Source organism: Hydra vulgaris, chromosome 09, assembly GCF_038396675.1.
Source record: "Hydra vulgaris chromosome 09, alternate assembly HydraT2T_AEP".
Classification (NCBI taxonomy): domain Eukaryota; kingdom Metazoa; phylum Cnidaria; class Hydrozoa; order Anthoathecata; family Hydridae; genus Hydra; species Hydra vulgaris.
This window is the reverse complement of record NC_088928.1, coordinates 38,128,282-38,151,922: the sequence shown is the minus strand read 5'-3', so window position 1 is coordinate 38,151,922 and position 23,641 is coordinate 38,128,282. Positions and strand designations below refer to the sequence as shown.

At 29.8% G+C, this 23,641-nt stretch overlaps 2 protein-coding genes across 2 annotated transcripts; both read left to right on the top strand.

Annotated features, from left to right (window-relative positions):
* Nucleotides 1-67: 67 nt before the first annotated feature.
* LOC136085450 (uncharacterized) lies at nt 68-741 on the top strand. Its single transcript, XM_065806757.1, has 2 exons — nt 68-465; nt 594-741. The coding sequence occupies exons 1-2, from the start codon at nt 68-70 to the stop codon at nt 739-741; spliced, it is 546 nt and encodes a 181-aa protein (XP_065662829.1).
* A 5,168-nt stretch (nt 742-5,909) lies between these two features.
* On the top strand, nt 5,910-21,491 carry LOC136085449 (uncharacterized). The gene is made up of 4 exons (XM_065806756.1): nt 5,910-6,158; nt 20,245-20,811; nt 20,868-20,971; nt 21,122-21,491. The coding sequence occupies exons 1-4, from the start codon at nt 5,910-5,912 to the stop codon at nt 21,489-21,491; spliced, it is 1,290 nt and encodes a 429-aa protein (XP_065662828.1).
* The last annotated feature ends 2,150 nt before the right edge of the window (nt 21,492-23,641 follow it).

Sequence of the window (23,641 nt, the reverse complement as noted above, 5' to 3'; positions counted from 1 at the left end):
GAGTAAAACTGGAGTTGATGTTACTGATGCATTAAATAAAATCTTTAAAGAAAGAAAGTGTCAAAAAATGCGGGTAGATAAAGGCTTAGATTTTTGTAATAAGCATGTTAAAGCGTTAGGCGTTGAGTTATATTCAACTGAAAATGAAGAAAAAAGTTGTGTAGTTGAACTTTGGAATAGAACAATGAAAGATAAAATGTTTAAGTACTTTTTATCTAATTCTACTAGAAAATGTATTGACATTTTAAATGAATTGGTAAATAAATACAACAACACAAAGCATTCTTCAATTAAAATGACACCAGTTGCAGCTAGCGATAAAAGGAATCAAAATATTGTTTCGTTAAATCTAAATGGTAATGCACGATTAGAGTCTGTAAAACCAAAGTTTTCAATTGATGATAGAGTTAGGATAATTAAAAAGAAGGGAACGTTTGAAAAAGAATACAAGGATGGACTGAAGAGGTTTTTACAATGTCATAGGTTCAGTTCACAAATCCAGCAACGTATAAAATAACTGACATTAATGGTTAAGAAATAGAAGATACTTTTTATGAACAAAAAATGCTAAAAACTGATCAAAACATATTTAGGATTGAAAAAGTTATTCGTAAACTCAAAAACAAATCATTAGTAAAGTGGAATGGGAATCCCGAGTCGTTCAACTCATGGCTCGACAATAAAGAATTGATAAGTCTGAAAATCAGTTATGTAGTTGGATATGCTTTATTTTATGCTTAGATTTCACTTGTGAAATCAATGAGCTGTATTAAGCTTAGATTTGACCTTATAATTATTATTTCTTTGTTGAAATAATAATTAAATTAATACCATGTCATGCTGGTTGAAGAGATCCCATAATATACATGGTGAAAAATGGTTGATATGTATCATACTTTGTAACTCAGACACTTTTTTTAAAAATGCACTTTTTTTAAAGCCTACAATGCTCTATCTATACTACTAATAAAAGCATTGCTTTTATAAGTAAACAAATTAAACTGTAGTTTTCTTACGTGAGCTAATTTAATCATCGGTTTTCTAACACATAAGATTTTGGGTTTCTAAAGTGAACAAATAAAACGTTAGGTTTCTATGGTGAAGCGAAAAAACTATGAAGTTTCATAAGTAAACAAATTAAACTGCGCAGTGGCGGATTAAGACTTTTCGGGGCCCGGGGCTATTTAAAAGTAGGAGGCCCCATTCCACTAACAACGACAAAAATGAGTAAAACAAAGATTTTCTTGAAAACGCTATCACTGATATTTATTTATATACAAATTTTATATTTATTTTATTGAATTAAGTTGAGTGATTTTTTTCTGCTTTTTTTCCCCGCAAACTCTGCAATCACATCGCTGAAATCCAAAGTTTCTAATAATTTTGACTCAATAGTTAATCTTGCTATATTACTTAAACGACTATGGACCATTGTTGATCGGTGCATGTTCTCAACTCTTTTAAGAGTAGAGAATGATCTCTCAGCCTCGCAATTTGTTATGGGAATAGTTAGAAACAAGCGGTATGCTATATAAACATTTGGAAATACATCAATAATATCGGTTTCAACAATCCAATTTAAAACATGCAGAGGAATCAATGTATTTTCAGTCTCAGATTCATCACTTTTTGAAAATATTTAACCAAATAATATCTGTACTGGTTTTTGAACATCCGCTTCGAAGATTTGAAATTAGAGTCTTTATTTTGAAAAAAAGCATACCCCTTGTTTAAATACTTCATTCGTTCATTTTCCTTTAATTGTAATGGCCATAAAGCAGGGTCTTCGCGTAGAATGGTATCTAGGAAAAAAAATCATAATAAATAAGCCTAATAAAAAAATAATAAGTGACAATTTATAGAATAAAAATATTAACTGCCTAAAAAGAAAATTGTTTGTTTAGCAGATGTTAGAGGTGTCATTAAAGATAGTAAAAATTGGAGTACCTGAGTCAAGCTCATTGTTATGCATTGTAGATTCAACACTTTCAACTTCTTGAATTTCATTTGAAGGACCTTGGCAGGCTACCTCATTTTCTGTGTTATTGTTTCATCTTTTCTTTCATTGTTTTTATTATTATCTACAGTTTGTGGAAATTGCATAATAGTTTGGTTTGATGAAAAAAAATTTGTCATTTTTGGAAGTTTAGCTACCATTTCCTCTCTCTCTTTCTTCAATCTTCTTTTAGAAGCTCCACTTTCATATTTTCTTAGCATTTTAATTACAACTGTATAACCTGAAAAGTGTTAAACTGTTCTTTTTTTCTCTTTCACGAATTTAGCGCTTCAGCTATTAAATGCATTCACACAAGAACTCTTTTGTGCGGAAGTACAAAAGAATTGTAGAATTGCAATCGTTAATGCATTTTCAATAACAATATAATTATTCAAGTCATTAATAATTTTCCGAAGGGAATTGATTTTGTAGCAATTTGTACAAATGTTACGTTCCATTATTGCTATAAGGCGCTGCTACCAATCTAGTAATTTTTTTTTGTAGAAGTAGTTGCGCTCCTTCGTTGTCAAAGACCGGAAAAAATATATAATGCAGCGTTTTTGTTGACAGTTATTTTACTTTTGTGCTTTTGTTTTTAGACAATTTCTTAAATGTGAAAATTGAACTTTAAGCTTCTAAAGTGAACAAATAAAACTATTGGTATCTTTAACATAAAAATTAAATTAAATTCCGAAGTGAACAAATAAAACAATGGGTTTCCTAAGTAACCAATACTAACAATTCGTTTCTTAAGAAAAGAAATTAAACTATAGTTTATAATGTATATATATATATATATATATATATATATATATATATATATATATATATATATATATACAGTTATAAAGTATTATAAGTGTATATATAAAGCCTATTGATGGGTTTCTCAAGTGAACAATTTAAACTATGAATTTTTTATGCGAACAAATAAAATTATGAGTTTCTTAAATAAAAAAATAAAACTATGAGTTTTTTTAGGGTTTCATCTAAAAAACAAAAAAATTACAAGAGACGTTTTCAAATACAAAAAAACCTTTTCATAAATTATAAAAAAATAATTTATAAAAACAGATAGGGACTCAAAGAAGATATGGATGACCGTAGTCATCACAATCTTTTCATAGAACCCCTATTTGGCTTGTAACACTTTAAACTAAAATAAAATTGTTATAAAAATGATATAAAACTCCGTTCAAGTATCAAAAAATAAGCACCTCCCTAATATTAATGGAGTAAAGGGCAAAAAAGAATTAAAATAATTTCGAAGCTTTCGTTTGATTTTTCTTTTTATACGAAACTTAAATGAATTTACTAATTTCACGATATTGAAATGGTTACTTTTCAGGCTATTCAATATCTTTGTTTCTAGATAGGTTTTGCGGAACTCTTTATATTTAGTAAATTAACGAGGCAGTGTATATGCGAGCCTCTCTTTAGATTTTAGAGAATAGTTATTGTTTTGATTTATTTTAAATTTTGTTTCAAATTTGTTTTGTGTAAGATTTTTAAAATGATTACATATAAAGTACATTTGTTGAAACCTGTTTATCTCATATGCATTCAACATTTTTATTTCCCTCATTAATGGATTTGCATGCTCAAATCTACTTTCTTGGTATACAATTCTGCTAGCGTGTTCGACTAAATATGTTTTTGGTCACTGAATACATTTTTAAGTTTAACAGGTTGTGTACTGTTAACCCACGTAATGTTTCTATAATTAATGTAGCTATGAATATTAATAGTATATTAATTTACAACTTTAAATATCTATGAATGAGCTAACTCTGTATATTATGCCAATAGTTTTGTTTATCTTTAACTCGATGTATATTATGTTAGGAAACCAAGATAAATTTTTATCTAGAAAAACTTCTAAACGTTATAAAAATTCCTACTTTTTAATTTGTTTATCATTTATAAAGAGAGCTGGTAATTTTTGTGGCACGTTTTTTTTTTGGTGTTTTTTTTTTATAAAATAATGTTTATTGAGATTTATCTGCGTTTATTTTGAGCTTGTTAGCCCTAAACCATTTATTTACTTTCATCAGTTAAACATTCATAATATTTTTTAGCTATATAAAAATATAGCTGAACAATAATATAATAAGTATTATCAGCATACAATAATGAATTTAATTTTTCAAATACATTACAGAAGTTGTTTATATAAATTAAAAATAGAAGAGGGCCGAGGGTTGAGCCTTGTGGAACTCCAGACAGAATGTTTAATGCTTTAAAATCCGGATTGACTACATAATGTTTTTGGTTAATAAGTTAACTTTTAACCCAATTAAATGTTTTGTTTGTTACACCATAGTAATTTAACTTTTGAAAAAGTATGGAGTGAACTACTGTGTTAAGTGTTTTTGACAGATCAATATATAATAATCTAAGTGTTAACTGACTTTTTTTGAACCCGTTAGTTATTTCGACAACTAACTGAATAGTTGCATGTTTGTTGAAGTGTTTTTCTAGAAATGAAGCTGTTTGGGGGTCAAAGCTGGTAAATTTTATTATACATAACGCGTTCAAATATTTTTGAGAGAAATGATAACACATATATAGGTAATAACTTAAGATATTGGAACTAATATTGGCTTTTTAAATTGGATAAACTTTACCTATTTTTTTTATATTGGGAAAATTTTCTTGACTAATTGAAAGTTTAAAAATATGTTTGGTGATGTTTTTTTCATTAGAAACTACCCCAATAAGAAAAATTACGTTGGAACAACGTTGTTCCAACGTCCATATCGTTGGAAAGACGTTGGTATGATGTTATAAATAAAACAACCGAAAAACGTCATTTTGCTAACGTTATTGCAACAATGTAAAAATTATGTTGTAACAACATTACATTTGAGCTAAATGACGTCGGAAATGCGTTATAGCAAAGTTTAACTTTAAAAAAAAAGACGTTATAAAGTCATTTCATTCAAAATATACTTTCAGCAAACGTTATATTTTGAATGAAATGACGTTGAGACAATATATTTTCTATCGTTGTTTAGAAGTTGGATTAATGGAAGAAATTGTGCTGTGAAGTTCTTTTTTCCTTTTATTTATTAAGGTCATATATGATAATTATTTTAGTCCAGGAAAATAATTGAATACAGAAATTAAAAGACTGAAAAAAAAAAAATCTTGCAATACTTCTATTTTAAAATTTTAAAATTATATGTAATAATTTTGAGGAAGTTTGTTTTTTACTTTCTTTCCAAATTTCAACCATATCTCAAATAATTCGCGTACTCTTTGTTTGACACTAAAAGAGGAAAATATCTGAAGAAACATAGTTAAAATATGTTTTATAATCATGTTTCTTCATGGATGCCATGACCCTATAGGGTCATGCATCCCCTACCGTAAAGAAGCACTTACCGTGGTTTTCGAAAAAATCAGTAAATTTTTTGTTTATTTTTTTTAATTTATTTTTTTTTGTATTGTTTTATACAAAACTAACTTATTTCAGTAATAATATACTTTTAAAAATATTTTTAAAGATTTGAGATGTTTTTTTACACGAAAATGATTTTTATTGCTTTCTTAAGAGAATCTTTAACAGTAAAAAAAAGTTTGTCTAGATTTTTTTATGGCATAAAATTTATTTATTCTTTTTTCGATAAAAGTTTAAAATAGTTGTAAAAACATTGAATATTTCAAACTTAATCAAAAAATATTAGTATTTTTTGTATAACATTGTTTAATCCTTTACACGTTAGGTAATTACAAAAATTATATTAGTTAGCACTTAGCGTTTATGGATAAATTTTTTTGGATGTGCTTTATTTTGTGAAGTTTTCTCTCTAAAAGACCATTATAGTTAAACTAAATTTCCAATTTAAGGTAATTTAACCCTTGGGAGTATTTATCTGATATATTTTTTATACTTTACTTATTATGTGAAATGAATTCGATTAGAAAGATGCAAGGTTCAAAAAGAAAAAAAATATTCGAAAAAAAGCTATTGTATTCCGAAGAACAACTGCATGCTGCAATTAGAGCTTTAAATAAAGGTAAAAAATTTTTATGGGTCAGCAAAAAGTTTAATGTTCCTGAAAAAGCCTTATGCGACAAATTATCTGGTAAAAGCCAACTCAAACGGCAAAACTCTGGCTTTGAATCATATTTTGGAGAAGAAATAGAGAATGAATTGGTTGCTTGGTTAATGCAGTGCGCCAACATGGGTTATTGCGATAACAAATATCGGCCGCACATACGCTGTATAAAGCTTGATAAACATACTTGGATTCCAATTTTTAAAAGTTCTTTTGAGTATCTCAATAACAGAGTTTGCTTTAAATGTAGCCTGACTAACCTGTTCTGACCATATGAGTTTATTATTAACTAAGATACCTAATGTTCTTTCGACATATACAAATTCAAGAGGAATGCGACTACCATTTTCGACTAACATTGTCAGGAGGATGTCGAATTCTAAGAAACCACTGTGAAAATTTAGAACTTTGAATTTATTTATACTGAATTCTATGCGCCAAAGTCTTAACCAATCACCTAAAATATCAATGTCCTCCTGAACATACTGTCCTCCAAATCCATAACTGACTTTATTTTTGCAACCAATCGGCTATCATCGGCAAAAAGTTTACAAGTATTTTTAACCAGTTATTTATAAATAGCAAAAGTAGTAGAGGTCCTATGACCGATCCTTGAGTAACAACACTTAGAACATCCATTCATTCAGAGAGGAAATTGCCATAAATAACACGTTACTTTTTACAGTCACGAAAGTTCTTGAGCCAATTGAGAATTTTATTGCAAAAACCATAGCTAGCCAACTTGAAATGAGGCAAAACATGCGACACACACTCAAAAGCTTTAGCAAAAACTAGCAAAATAAGCAATGCTGCACAATCATAACTTCAGTAATTATATCCAGCACTTCAAAAAGATTTTTAATGCACGATCTATATCTGACAAAACCATGTTGATGCCAAGATAAAAAATTATGTTTTACTAGATGTTCACAGGCCCGTAGGAACAAAAATTATATTTGGGGGGAGGGGGGACAGTGCTGGATTAAGGGGCCCTGAAATAGTTTTAAGGACCTTTTTTTTTTTCGAATAATTTTCTCAGCCAATTCTTTTAAAATTATTTATTTGAAAATTATTGGGGGAAGGGAGAGGGTATAAAGTGCCCGTTTCCCCAAACACCCCTCCCTCCTCGGTTGCTACGGGTCTGCTTCAGTCGTGACATCACGCATTATTCTTTCCATTATTTTTTCAGCTGCAGAGGTGATGGAAAGAGGCCTATAATTTCAAGGATCAGTACGATGACCTTTTTTGAATATGGGCTTTATTTTAGCGAATTTTGACCCATGTGGCACATGACTAGAATTAGAGGACTTGATAGATATTATAGAAAGAGGCACACTAAAATCTTTAGAACAAGTTTTGTGCACTCGAGGATGAATTCCATCATAACCGGTGGCTTTTGAAACTTTTTTAAAAGTTGGTTCAGTGACAAACTGTGATAGGAAACAATCATTAATAGTATCAAAAGAATTTTTACTGGAATGTTTTCCACTTTTACATTGGCCACCCAAATCACTCTACCTGATATCACTATGATTAATTTAACAACAGTAAGAACACTAGTATATTTCCTACCATCGATTAGAGCTTTAGCACATTTGATTACTAATTTGTAATTAATTTTTTTGACTTATTAATTTGTAAATTAGACTCATTTCGTATTAATTACTTAATAATTTGTAAATTAGACTCATTTCGAGTAAACGAATGACAATAAATACATCCAATTAACAAAATATCATTTCCAATTAAAATTTAACACCATATTTGCTCACCCATTTGTTTATCACTGCACTCGTATTCGTAAATGAAGGTATATCTTTTCTAACATACAGTATCGTACAAAACTAGTGCAACCAAATAATGCTAATTTAGTTTCTTTATATAAAAGTGCTGCATTTTTTCAATTTAGAGAAACAACTATATAACTGTTTAGAGACAAAGTTCTTCAAGTTTTATCACAAAGTTCATTATTTGTACACGAAAATGAATAAATTAATCAAAACTATTAAAAAAAGTTGATTTCCTTCTGGACAAAACAAATGCAAGTCGACAAAATGTTGACCAAGCTGTATTTCGCTATCAATATTTCGTGGCGAATCCTTTGTTGTCGATCACAGCCTTGCATCTTTGAGGCATAGATTCGATCAGGTGATCAATAAAACTTTGTGGAATCGCTGCCCAGGCCTTTTGGATTTGTTCAAACAGTTGATCCATATTACGAACACCTTCACGATTTATTCTGCGGTTGACGATCTCCCACAGGTTCTCAATAGGGTTGAGATCCAGAGATTGAGGCGTCCAATCCATCACCGATAAGTGGTTGTCTTAAAACCACTGCTTGACTACTTTTGCATTGTGTTTCGGATCGTTGTCTTGCTGAAAAACCCATTTTATTGGCATATTCCATTCAGCATGAGGTAACATAACATCTTTCAGAATATTTTTATACATGAAACGGTCCATTATTCCATCGTTTCGATGTATTAGACCTAGACCGTTAGCAGAAAAACGCCCCCAGACCATTACATTGCCTCCACCATGCTTCTCGGTCTTATGACAGTAACGTAAATCGAGGCGTTTTCCGGCCGGTCGACGTACACGGCAAATGCCATCGCTCCCAATGATGTTGAACTTCGATTCATCACTGAACAAGTCAGATCGCCATTTCTGCACATTCCAGTCTATATGAGATGTATCAAACAGGAGCCTTTTCTTCTGGTTTTTTAGTGAAATCAGCGGTTTCTTTGCAAGGCGTCGAGAAAAAAATCCAACTTCAACAGCACGTTCTCTGATTGTTTGGTCCGATACAAGCAGCTCTAATTGCTTTTGTATCTCGACTGATGATATCCAGGGATCCTTCTTGATGGATCTGACGATCATAGAATCCTCTCTAGAAGTGGTGGAACGCGGTCTTCCACCTTTGTTATCTGATGCCAACTTCCCCGTGGAAGAATGATATATGGAACATAGTCTTGATACGGTCCATTTTTCCACGCGATATTTATCACAAATACTTTTTTGTGACATTCCACTAACGTAATCGCCAATAATTTTCTTTCTTAGTTCCAATCCAAGACTGTCGGGAGCCATTTTTGCACTTGAAGTCATAAAAATAATAAAAATAAATAATCACGCTTCTCAAGGCTTTCCGTGTTACATTTACCTCGTGATGATACAATAATGCTCTGTGGAACACAACGTCTTGGTTGGATGTGGAATGTATTGATGTAATGAGACACTTGTTGTATTTCACTTCTTGTATTGATGTTCTTCGATAAAACACTTTGATAAAACTCACTTCGATAAACTGTCTTGATAATACTGACTGATTGACTTCCATATACTGACTGAATTACATGTCGATTTACATGTCTTATAAATAGTAAAATAAACCTGTGTGAACATGTTCTGCAAGATTCTAGATGCTTCTTTTCGATGCTTCTGGAAGCTTCTGGATGCGTCAGGATGCTTCTGAGTGTTTCTGGATATTTCTGGATGCTACTGGATGCTTCCAGATGGTTCTTTTGGAAACTTCTGGAAGCTTCTGCATGCTTCTGGAAACTTCTGGAAACTTCTGGATACTTCCTTTAATTATTAAAAAACTTCCGTGACGTTGACACGGACCAGACTTAAGAAATGAAACAAACCAAAAAAGTTGCACTTGTTTTGTCCGCTGCAAAAGGCCACTTGTCAACGAAATTCTGCCTGTGTGCTTTCACCTGTCAGCTGATTGCTCATGTCATGGCATTCTATGACTCCACACCCCTGAACTGTTTTCTGTGGTAGTATAGTTCGTTTCGTTTTTAAGATATGTAAAATTAGGAACACTTTTTAGCATTGTTCGATGTTGGTTGCAAATGTTTTGCCCAATACTGTATATGGCCACACTACATCCACGAATTTATCTATTTCGAAGGTACGCAGTATAATTGTCTAGATTTGTTAAAGATGTAGAAGTGAACCACGTTTCTGTGATCGCAATAATGTGTGGGTAATCTAATAATGCAATTCTAGCAGACCTTCAAATGAATTTGGAAAAGCATTATTTTTAATTCTGCATTCAGCATAAAGTTTAGATAGAGCTACCTTTTTGTTCTTGGTTTGGTCTAATCTGACATAAACTTTTGTGAAACAAGAACCACTTTTTAATTCTCTTGCGTTATCCAAAGCTAATTAACGTTTCCCATAATCCTTAAATTCAATTAAGACCAACGGAGGAGGCAAAGATACATCAGTTAATTGATTGGTGATCCCATAAGAAATAGAAGGAGTAGGAAGTGATGTATTTTTCTTTTTTAGGTTTTTTTAACTTTTATATTATCACGAGACACTTTTAAGATGGTCAGAACTTTCAATCACTTTATAATTATCCTCCAAATTAAATGACTCAGTTAGACCACTTTATATATATTTATATATATATATATATATATATATATATATATATATATATATATATATATATATATATATATATATATATATATATATATATATATATATATATATATATATATGTATATATATATATGCGTATATATATATGTATATATATACATATATATATATATATATATATATATATATATATATATATATATATATATATATATATGCGTATATATATATGTATATATATACATATATATATATATATATATATATATATATATATATATATAATATATATATATATATATATATATATATATATATATGTGTATATATATATCCGTATATATATATATGTATATATATATACGTATATATATATATATATATATATATATATATATATATATACATATATATATACATATAAATTTTTTAATTTCGAAAATTAGATACTGACTGGGAGTGTAATTAATTTAAATCAATATTTTGTTCATTATGACTAAGTTCTGGTGTAAAATTTAGGTATTGTGTTGCTGTTTCTGTAGGATATGCTTTTCTATTCCTAAAATCAATTTTAATTTTAGGTTTCAGAGAAAACCCTTTTTACTGCCAAGTGCTGAAAAAAAAAAGACAAATTATTAAGTATAAAGTTAAAAAAAACAAAATGAATACTTAATTATGCAGTAGTAGGGTAGTGGCAAAGCACTTGCTTTATAAGTGAGAAATTTAGATTTTGATATATATATATATATATATATATATATATATATATATATATATATATATATATATATATATATATATATATATATATATATACAGTAGCGTGCAAAAGTAACCGGACAAGTGCATGACTTGAGATAACTTTTGAATGAAAAGTCCAATTTCTTTTAAATTTTCACTGAAATGTCAAAAACTTGATTACAAATCTAAAAACAAATGAATTTTTACTAAATCTAAGCAGTTTAATCTTAAAAGTTCATTTTATTAAAATATGCGCGTGCAAAAGTATCCGGACAGAAAAAAAAAACTTGAATTAGGTTGTTTTTTTTAACATTTTTAAAATTGAAAATGCTTTATTTTAAAGCAAATTGCAGTAAATTAAGTGTGACAAGTCATTGAGTCCACCAGCTTCTTAATCACAATAATTTTGATTTTCCCCAATCTTGTTTCAGAGTATTCAATAAATCACGTTTACTTGTTGGTTTTCGAACTGAAATTTATCGATCAATGAGCTTACATAGACATTCAATAGAATTAAGGTCAGGACTTTGCTAAGGCTATTCGATTAATCGAACTTCTTTGGTTTTGAATAAGTTTTTCACAAGGGTTGAAGTGTGCTTTGAGTCATTGTCCGGCTAAAACATCCTTCCTTAAGGCATTTTGTCTTTAACATGTGGTATCATAACATTCTTAAGTATACAAAAATATATACAAAGTACATATTTTTGTCCACTTTGCCATCAATCAAATGGATAGGACCAATACAATCTCTATTCAAGTTAGCCCAGTTCATAACGTTTCGACCTCTGTGCTTTACTATTGGTAGCTAGTATTTAGGATCGTTTTTATGGCCTTTGTGTCGACGGACTTATCTAATATTATCAGATCCAAATAACATTAACTTAAGTTCATTACTAAAAAGTACTTTCACTCACTGTTTTCTTGCCCAACTCAAATGTTCATTAGCAAATCTTAAGCGTGCTTTTTAATTCTTTATATAAATATATTAAATTTTTTATAATTATAAAAAAAGTTTCTTTGTAGAAAATCTTCCAAATAGATTTGCAGACCTCAAAAGACGTTTGATTGTGTCAACACTACATTTTATATTATAAAGTTCTTTAATTTTAGCATTTACCAAGACAACATTTTGTGTGAAACATTTTTCAGGGCTCGAGGATGGATATTTCAGCATGACAATAACCCAAAGCACACTTTAACCCTTGTGAAAAACTTGTTCTAAACCAAAGAAATTCAATTAATCGAATAGCCTTAGCAAAGTCCTGACCTTAATTCTATTAAATGTCTATGTAAGCTCATTGATCAATAAATTTCAGTTCGAAAACCAACAAGCAAACGTGATTTATTGAATACTCTGAAACAAAATAGGGGAAAAATCAAAATTATTGTGATTATGAAGCTGGTGGGCTCAATGCCTTGTCACTCTCAAGCAGTAATCAATTTACTTTAAAATAAAGCATTTTCAATTTTAAAAATGTTTAAAAAAAAACCTAATTCAAGTTTTTTTTTTGTCCGGATACTTTTGCACACGCATATTTTAATTTAATAAACTTTTAAGATTAGCTTGCTTAGATTTATAAAATTCATTTGTTTTTAGATTTGTAATCAATTTTTTGACATTTCAATGAAAACTTGAAAGAAATTGGACTTTTCAATGAAAAGTTATCTCAAGTTATGCTCTTGTCCGGTTACTTTTGCACGCTACTGTATATATTTATACAGACACACAGACATATATATATATATATATATATATATATATATATATATATATATATATATATATATATATATATATATAGATATATATATATATATATATCTTCTATATATATAAAGGGCAATGTGTGTGTGTGTGTTTGTTTGTTTGTTTGTTCTCTATAGAAATCCAAACCGCCGGACCGATCTCGATGAAATTTGGCATGGGGGTAGTCCTCGAGGGGGAGAAGGTTCTTAGCTGGGTTTTGACCCTGTACCCCGACCCCCGGGGTCAAGGGGGCTAAAAAATGGGCCACCCTGACCCCGGGGTCAGGGGGGCCGATTTTTTGGGCCGATTTTTGGGCCGATTTTTGTGTACAGATATCAGGTAAGCCAGTTTAAATATTGGCCCGGGCAACGCCGGGTAACTCCAGCTATCTTCTATATATATAAAAGGCAATGTGTGTGTGTGTGTTTGTTTGTTTGTTCTCTATAGAAATCCAAACCGCCGGACCGATCTCGATGAAATTTGGCATGGGGGTAGTCCTCGAGGGGGAGAAGGTTCTTAGCTGGGTTTTGACCCCGTACCCCGATCCCCGGGGTCAAGGGGGCCCAAAAATGGGCCCCCCTGACCCCGGGGTCAGGGGGGACCATTTTTTGGGCCGATTTTTTAGGCCCATTTTTGGACCCATTTTTGTGTACAGATATCAGGTAAGCCAGTTTAAATAATGGCCCGGGCAACGCCGGGTAACTCATGCTAGTACTCTATAAAATACACAGTGAAAGTCATATTGCAACAATTCACTTTGCATCTTTTATCAAAATTCCCTTAATATACTGGCAACTTATTTACACTTAATAATTAAACTCAATTTTCTTTTATTTAAAAATTATAAATAATTTTAAACGATAAATAACCAACAAAAACTAATAATCAACCTAAACAAGTAGACATTTTAAATTATCCGAGTTAGCGTATAATATTTTTATGCGCTAAGTTTATATACAAGTTAATATAAGTCTACTTATAATTTAAACTTTTTTGAATCTGTCCTTTAGACGTCTTTTAGACAAACAATTTCTAAGGTAATTAGGACGTCTAAAGTAGGTCTTAGGGATGTTAATAGAACGTCTTAATATGGAAGTCCTAATAACTTTTTTATGAAAACGTCACGAGTACGTCCTAATAAAGACGTCTTCACCGAAAGTTTTTAGGACCTCTTATTTTGGTCTGACACGTCGCGACCTGATTAAGACGTCCGTAAGACGCCTGATTGATTCTGTTCCCACTAGGTTGTATGTTAACATTATTCTTAGGCTTCAATAATAAAAATTTTTTCCAACAAAAATTTCTGTGTTTCAAAATCTATACTTAAATAAGCAAAATTTCCAACAATTTTGTTTAATGGATACTTTCCGTACTAAGAATGGAAAATAATTCCATAAAATAGAGAAATTTTTAACAGTGCACAAAATAAAAGATAAAAAGTGATTTCAATAAATAGCTATCTTTACCATCAGCTGCCACTTTATTAGGTGTTTTTTTGTCTAATAATTATTATCAAAGCTACTTTTTTTCACGTAAACTTACCTATACTGACATCTTTTTACAAAGAACCAATAATTTTAGGCTCAATAGTTTTTAAATGAAAAGGCAGACATATCATGAAGGCTCACTCAAAGTTTTTTAACAACTGAATCAGGTTCTGTACATTGTATTTTGAAAATATTGGATCATAATATTCCACAGCCTCGAATACAAACCAATTAACGGCATCAATGCATAACCAATGTATTGATGCTGTTGAATTGGCTTTTATTTTCTTGTCATTGAGACCAAAAGTGTACAAAAGAAATATGTAGCCTTTCATCTTTTAATCTTTACCAGTGATCTAGGCTATCTGACAAACTCAAATGGCATTTTACTGGATAAGTCATTTGACTTTTCAGAAATGTGATTAGTTAGAACAAATGACAAATGAGATATCTTTGGTCCCTCTTACTGAAATACCAATAAATGATCAACAATCCCAAAGCAAACTCAAGGAACGCAAAGTAAATCAGTCGTAAGATTTTATGATCTTTATTATTCATCTTAGAATACTGTTTGTCTGAGCGTAGAAAAATATGAAATGATTGAAAACAACTCTTTCTAGCCATTTATTTTTCCATTGACACATGTGGCAGGCATTGTAAACTGCTATCAAAACTGTTTTAGAAACTACTAAGAAGAGTTAGGTTTTTGTTCACAACATAAAAAGTAACAAAAAATAGAGGTTTTGAACCTAACTAGAGTTAAGCGGTTTTAAAAAATAACCCTAACCCTTTATCAATTAATTTAACTTTACGAATTTAAAGTTTATACCGACCGACTTGAGATTTAACCTGCTCACTTTACTTTATTTTTAGCGCCTTTCTCTGGTCATTTTAAAAATTTCCCTTTAAATCAACCTTAAGAGTCCGAGACGAGGTGTCCCAGTACGTCTCATCTTACTCAAACCAATTTAAACAACTCCATTGAGATATAATAGCGATCTAGTTTAGGGTACTAGAAAAAAGTTATTAAATTTAAGTTTAAACTGCATATTTATTTACATCATTTTTATGATTATTACATCATGTTTAAGATTCGATAACGTTTAAGTTTAACATTTAAAAATGCAGAAGTTTCGTTTGTGTTGTAAAATGAAGTTGTGTTTAGGTTCGAATGCTGACGTTGCTTCGATGTCAAAAGTCAAAAAGGTAAAAAAGCAAACGGTGAAAACGTTGTTTAAAACTTAATCAGACAAATGTTGGTTTAATGTTAACTAACTAAAGTTGTTCCAACGTCCATTTATTAAGAACATTAAAAACCTCAATTGACATTCATTTTCCGACGTTGTTCTAATGTTAGATAGACAAACCTTAGAACAATACCATTATAAATGCACAAACGTTGTTGGAGTTTGGTAACCTAGAGTCTCAATCAAAATCCAACCATATCATAAAATTATTACAACGTCTTTTTTATAATGGGTTCACATACATTTCAATTTTCATTTTCTAATCCATTTATACGTAAATTATTATTGTAATAATGTATTATTTTCCTAATATTGTACTGTAATATTTTAATGAAATAAAATTACAATAACAATTGTATTGTTTCATAAAAAACAATTACAATAACTATTGTAGTGCATTGCAAGTAAAATTGATAAATAATGTATTAATTTCATGTATTACTTTTTTAATTCGGGCATTCTCTAAACATTAGAACTATTTATTTTTTACCAAAAGACTAATATAGATATTTTTCGAAAATAATTTTTATATTTTCAGATTTCTCATTACTTTTCAGGGCCGTGTCCTAATGTTTATAAAGAGCTCCTGCATGGAAAATGAGGCAATGTAGAATACTAAATAAATATATTTTTCTTGGTTTTTGTTACAAAATTTGGGCAAAACATTCGGAATTCGTAACTAAAGGGGGTCATTTGCACGTAGTAATCCTCCCCCCTTCAAATGAAACGGCATACCTACCTTTATTTTTTATATCTAAACTGCAAATGCCAACAAAATATTGGCTATCCGGAAGCCTGACAAAGGAAAGTAGCATTGATAAACTATTTGATATTTAATTGAAAATTAAGTTTAGTTAAACAAACTGATAAACAAATCAAAAATTTTTGCACAAAATATTATTGAAGTAAAATACAACATTTATTGTAACTACAATAAATGTATTACACTATTTATTGTATTACAATATTTATAAACCTCAGATATTGCTATTATTTCTAAAAAATTAATACAACAATAACAGCTATTGTTTCTGTTATTGTTTCCCTAACAATTACAATAGTCTTGAACCTTACCCAGTAAGCATATGCTGTCGATCCAACGTTGGATTTATGTTGGGTGACATTGACTAACTAAATCTAGCATTGTAATAACATTGGTTACCCTAACGTTATTTTTATTAGAACTAATTTTTTTTTTTTTATGTATTACTGATGTATTACTGATGTATTACTGATGTATTACTGATGTATTACTTATTGTATTAAAATGTATTTACTGATGTATTAAATTGTTTGAATATTTAATTTTTCAAAAATAAATACAATATCAAATTTAATTTATATTTAACTTTTCACAAAAAAAAAGTGAATTTTTCATAATTTTTTTAAATAAATATTTCCTCAACGAGTACGACTGTGTAGCATTGTTAAAAGTGTGTTATAGTGAGTAGCGTGCAATCGGAGTTCGAGTTCCAATAAAACACGTTGCTTTTACATCAAAATTACAACGTTGATTAACGTTAGAAAATCAAACGTTGGAAAATCTAACGTTATCTATCCTTTCCATTAATCTATCCTTAATCCAAAGTTATTAAAACACAAATAACAACATTATTTAGCCATGTTCCAACGTTATTTAGCAATGTGCCCACTGGTTAATTTGTCAACTTATAATCTTTGATTGAAGCATCGTTTATTTAATTGTGAAGTAATTGGTACAAAGTTTTTAGTTAACAGAATACAAAAAGTTTTTCTACTATTTAAAGAAGAGTTATTTCCTTAGAATCACTCAAAAAAAAAAAAAAAAAAATTCCACTCAACAAAAAGATTTAAGCAAAGCATTTTTCAAGATATGTGACAAGGAGAAAAATAAATTGCTCAAAACCTTTTGGTGAACCACAATATATTGTTTCTAAAAAATCCCTTTATAAGCCCCACAAACATTGCTATCAAAGACTTGGTTTAGACCTATATGGCCATTTTGAGCGGTTCATGGCAGTTTTACTCATTGTTTATTTAGTGGGTAATTACGTATGTTGGATTTACGTATTTAGTGGGATGTTACGTATTAATTAAAAATTAATTCGTGAACATATTTAAATTGCACCTTTTAACACCGCGTGCAATCCTGTTCGCTGTCTTTATGCTATCTTTCTAAATCGACTACTTCTATCTTTCAATCTAACATGTCTTCGTTCTTCCTAAAATCACTTTACTCTTGGTCCGTAGAGCGGGTTATGACACTCCTTTTGGAGCCGAACTTGTTTTTGCGGTCCTTGGTAATGTGGCCTCTATATGGCAATTAGCCGGAGGAGGATAAACCACAGTACCAATTTAGTGGGTAATTAGTGGAAGCCGCAATACATGGCCAGCCGATAACTTCCCGACATGTTAAATTAGTAAGCTATTGGCTAGCCTTTTTTTGCGGCTACCACTAATAGTCTACCAAGCAACAGTGAGCAAAGCTTTAGTGAAAAGCTTAAAATGTCTATATATGTCCATTAAAGTTTAGCTATAGCTGTTTTCTGGGAAGAATAGCGGGGCAATTTTGTCAGATTTTACTTTTTTTTTGTTTATTATTTTTGTTTTATTACACTCTTTAGGAATTTAGTGTTATCTGAGTGTATTTATTTCATATTAGGAGGAGCCAATCACGTGATGCCTAACACTCTTTACGTCAATTTTTTGGAATATGCTTTTATTAATCTACAGCTTATTTCGATTTTTCGAATTTCGATGCTTTTGGCATAGAAATAAGCAGTAGATCTTAGTCATGCTTTAATAAATACTCTATGGACCAGTGTTTTTCCTTGGTTATTCCAACATATTGTTGGCCACCTATTGGCTTTTTCCCCTTAGTTTATCAATCAACGTTGTTAATGGTATATTACTATATTTTGCAGCGGCTCGAATATATCTTTTATATCCATCTTTATTACTTTGGAGAACGCGCTAACTAGTTTTTACATTATAGTTTTCTTTGTTGCTTTTGTTTTTAATTGTGAACCAAATTTTTCCTTTTCTAAAAAATTCAAAATAATTATAGTATAATTAGAATATACATATTTTGCAAATATTGTTAGATTTCTAATAATGGTCGTCTTTAAGATTTTACCATAAAATGCCAGTTTTAGGTTTATTTTAATTTTAAAGACAGGAAAAGCTTTTTTTTTTATTTTTTTTTTAATTTTTTGATAGATTGCCTACCCCAACCAAACCCTCAGCCAATGTAGCATCATTACGTTGCAAGTCAGGCTATTTGTCAGTCGATGTAGCAGCACTCCGTTGCGAGTCAGGTTATTTGTCAGTCAATGTAGCAGCACTCCGTTGCAAATCAGGCTATAAGATAGTCGATGTTGCAACACTCCGCGCATGTTTTACAGTTAAAAAATAAAAAAATAAAAGCATTCTGAATGTTTTTATGTTTGAAAAATAAATCAAAAACATTCTAGTCTTTTAATTTGCGTTTTTGTGGATCAGTTACTTCCTGCAATTAAATTAATTTTGTTTTGACATAATATAACCTTAATTTTTTCAGCTTTAATATCACAAACAAGCAAAGAGCCATTTTTTTTTACCACAAACACGTTTTCTTAGCCGTAAACTGTAGGAATATATATATATATATATATATATATATATATATATATATATATATATATATATATATATATATATATATATATATTCCTACAGTATAACTATAGTTGATGGAACTTCTAGTCATGCAAATGCGAAAGCCATACTTTTAAAGTAAATTTTTCAAAAAAGCTATAGGGTAGGGTGGGGTAATGTGGGTCTACGGGGTAATCTGGGTAATTCATATTTATCTGTTATATTAATAATGGCTTTAGGTATAAAGTTGAAATTTTTACCACGTTGTTATAGCATATTAGGCTAATTAATTTTAAAATATAACCTTGCTATGTTGTTAGAAACGGCACTTTTTTTGCTAAAATGCTAGATACATAAACCAAGTCATTTTTTTCTCCGTTTTTAAACTTCAGAGAAAATATATTCAAATAAGTCGTAAACGTATGAAAAATTTTTATTTTGAAAGTAAAGTTACTATATTTTAAGGAAAGTATACCTGTAAGACACTAACGCACATGGTTTGTTTATAATTTGAAATATAATCAGGTGGGGTAAAGTGGGTCTATGTATATAAAATATTATGATATGTAATTATATTATCGAAGTTGTTGTTAGTAACATTATAAACCTATTAGTTTCATCAGACCTAACTATTTTTGTGTTAATAATTATTTAGAACTATTAAACACTTATGTTTGAAGTTTATAGCTTTGAAGTTTATATTAAGAAACATGTGTATTTATTTGTATGAAACAATACCTAGGTCAAATAAAATATTATATAAGACCTATATGGTGTTAAAATATTTTTTGGTGATATTTTATGATTTATGCTAATTTATTTCACTAAAAGTTTAACAGATTTTTCATAATTATTACTTTAGAAAGTATTTAAAAAATGCCAAGATGTTATAATAAAAAAATAAAATCCAAGTACAATGCTGATAGTTTGGAAAGAGCAATTGTGTTAGTATGTGAGAAAAAAAAATACTATTTATCATGCTGCTAAAGAATGTTCTGTTCCTAAAGAAACATTGAGACGAAGAATAAAACAACAAGAATTTAATGCAAACAAACGTGAAGGTCGAAAAAATGTGCTGAGTGATAATGATGAAACTATGATTGTAGCTGCAGCGCAGTATTGTCAAAGATATGGTCTTCCATTAGATTCTCTTGACATTTGTAATTTAGTTGCTCAATTTTGCACAACAATGAGGATGAAAACTCCTTTTAAAAATGGAATTCCTGGAAAAGATTGGATAATTTCTTTTAAGAAGCGTCATGTTGATAAACTTCGATTACGCAAATCTCAAATACTTACATTTTCAAGAGCTAAAAGTTTAACACATGAAGTTGTAGATAAATTTTTTACTATTTTATCTGATGTGATTCATAATAATAACATTGTACCAAGTAGTATATACAATCTTGACGAGACTGGGCTTTCCACAAATCACTTAACGAAGAGAGTATTTGTACATCCAAAAAGCAAAGATGCTTATGAACTGGCTGGTTCTTCTGGTAAAGCTATGTACTCTGTGCTATTCTGCGTGTCTGCAGATGGAAGATATCTCCACCATTTGTTGTTTTTAAGGGAGAAGGCTATCTGTATTCTAAATGGGTAGAAAATGGACCACCAGGATGTGCTTTTGGGGCAACAGCAAGTGGATGGATGCAAGACTTTCTATTTGAAAACTGGTATTTTACTTGAATTTTATAATTTTTATTTTTCTATTTTCATTTTTTTTTCTTTCCTTTTTTTTATTAATGTATTTACACTGAATAGCCTTTGTTGCTCTTGAAGGCGGTACAAATGATTCAATAGAAGTAAATACATTCTTTATTTAGGTTTGTCGAGCACTTCCTACCATTTGTTGACCAAGATCAAAAACCAATACTCCTGCTTTATGACGGTCATGAAAGTCATTTAACATATGGTACTATAAAAGCAGCCATGGACAACGATATCCAAATTATTTGTCTTCCACCAAATTGCTCACACGCATTACAACCGTTAGATGTAGCTGTCTTTGGACCATTAAAGAATGAGTGGAGAAAAATTTTAAAGCGGTTTGCAAGAGAAACACAACAAAAAAATATTGATAAGACAGCTTTTACAGGATTATTGAAACAATTGTGTCAGAGACTCTCTCCCGCCAATGCTTTAGCAGGATTTCGTGGTTCAGGTATCTCACCATTAAGTAAAGAAAAGATGTAAAGAAGAATAACAGGTATTGACTTTCTCAATCAATCACCTGAACGTTATAGCCCTAAATCTCCAAGAATACAAACACCGAGATCAGCTATGCGAGAAGCTTTAAGGTCAGTCATATGTCCTAATGTATCTGCAGAAACAGCAGCAATAATTGAACAACAAAAATAAAAAAGGAAGAGAGTACAAGCAAAATGTGGAGAACTCCTTACAAATGAGAAAGTCAAACGACGGTTACTTGAGGAACGAAAAGTCAGAGAGGAAAAAAACAAAGTTAAAAAAAAATGTACAAAAAAAACTATTACCTTTACTGAAGTATCAAAGAAATATCAAAAAAACCCAAAAAATCTAAGAAGTGCCCAAAATAGCAGGAATTTTACCATAAAAGTGCAATCATCAAAAAAATAGTTATTTTTTATAAAACACTTTATTCAAACATGATTTCTGTTTTAAATCACTATTTTTTTACTTTTATTTGACCGAGTTTTTAATTTTTATTGTTGTGCTGTGTATGTATGCACTTTTCTTTTCAAAAAAAATAACTTAAAACTACTTTTTAAAATAAAACCTTGTATATATACTATAAAAAAGGTGCGTACATATAGAATGTATGTCAGATTTTTCATAAGCAGCAGTATTTTAAACCAGAACTACCAATATTTTATGAAGACCCACATTACCCCACGTAGTGGGGTAATGTGGGTCTATATAGGTATCTTCGAATAAAGGCTCCCCTGACTTAATGATAGTATTTTAAGTAATAGTTTTTTGTTAAATTTGTTTAGTAGGATGTCCAATCATGATTTTAAGACATCATTTATCAGAAAACCGATACCTAAGCATTGTTTTTTTTTAACTCAAAGTCAGAAATAGGTAAAAATAGGCTCAGATTACCCCACCTTACCCTAAAGAATACTTAAAACTGTCATACTTAAACTCTGTTAAACTGATATTTTCTCAGTTAATTTATATAAAATTTGGTACTTGGTTAATATTTTATGTTCCTATAAGGTAATATTCAATAAAATGTAACTACATGGACAAAAAAGTTAAACAAGCATTCAAAAAAAAAAACGTAATCAGAGTCATTGTGTGTATGTTTTTTCTACTTAAACATTTTTTAAAAGAACTTCATTTTATTTCATTTAATTGAAATAAAAAGTTCATTGTATAAATTATAATAAACAAATTTAAATTCTAATTTGTGAAGTAAGTTCTGATACAAACTTGGACGCACTTTAAACGTTCAAATTGTACGTTCATTGTACGTTCACTTGGACGTACATCAGTATCTCGAATCTGAACCAATTCTGAACCAAAGTTGTACGTTCCGTCCGGATGTCTTTTGTACGTACAATGAATGTACCCGTGCCCGCTGGGAGGTATATTTTTTATTTATTTGTTATTTATAAGATCTACCTTTTTTTTTTTTCAAAATTTCTACCAAAACTATCTATATTTTATGTATATTAGGTATACATAAAATTTTTATGCTATTCTAACTAAGTTCAATATGGAAAAAAAACCTGCTGTAGTAATATATATTCTTGTTGTTTTATATCTTATTGTTTTATATCTTATTTTTTTATATCTTTTGTTTTATATCTTATTGTTTTGATAGAAAAATATAAGAATGCAAACCAATAAAAATATATACGTTACTATAATAGTTTATTTATAGTAACATATATATTCTTATAGATTTATATTATAATTTGATAAAAAGATGTCTCAACTCGACTAAAAATAATACTCAGGCATATAGCAAATGTTTATGTAAAAATAATATAGGTTTTTGGATACTTAATGTATATGCAAGGAGAAATTCGAATAATAATAAGCCATAATCATTATTAGAATGAGCATACATTTTCAAAATTAGGGAAAACAGAGATTTGTAGACGTAGAGAATAAAATTGGGAAAATGTTGATAAAAAAAGTTTTTCATGTTTGCGGACCTATAAGACAGTGTTGCCATAAGAGTTTGAAAGGAGAGTCAACCAATTAAAGTACATAATTTATTGTCATTTATAACAACGAAGTTGGCTCGTATTTGAGCATAACTCTAAATCATTACGTAACGTTTCAAAAATAAACAATATACCGTAAAACGGACTTTCATAATGGAGGTGACTTCGATAGTTTTACTTGCTACT

Bases quoted from the DNA above. Each gene is read 5' to 3' on its own strand.
- LOC136085449 (XM_065806756.1), top strand. From the start codon at position 5,910: ATGAATTCGATTAGAAAGATGCAAGGTTCAAAAAGAAAAAAAATATTC. The intron at 6,159-20,244 runs GTTGCTTGGTTA...CAATTGTGTTAG, and splicing joins AAGAAATAGAGAATGAATTG to TATGTGAGAAAAAAAAATAC. The intron at 20,972-21,121 runs GTATTTTACTTG...TTCTTTATTTAG, and splicing joins GACTTTCTATTTGAAAACTG to GTTTGTCGAGCACTTCCTAC.
- LOC136085450 (XM_065806757.1), top strand. From the start codon at position 68: ATGCGGGTAGATAAAGGCTTAGATTTTTGTAATAAGCATGTTAAAGCG. The intron at 466-593 runs GTTTTTACAATG...AAACATATTTAG, and splicing joins TACAAGGATGGACTGAAGAG to GATTGAAAAAGTTATTCGTA.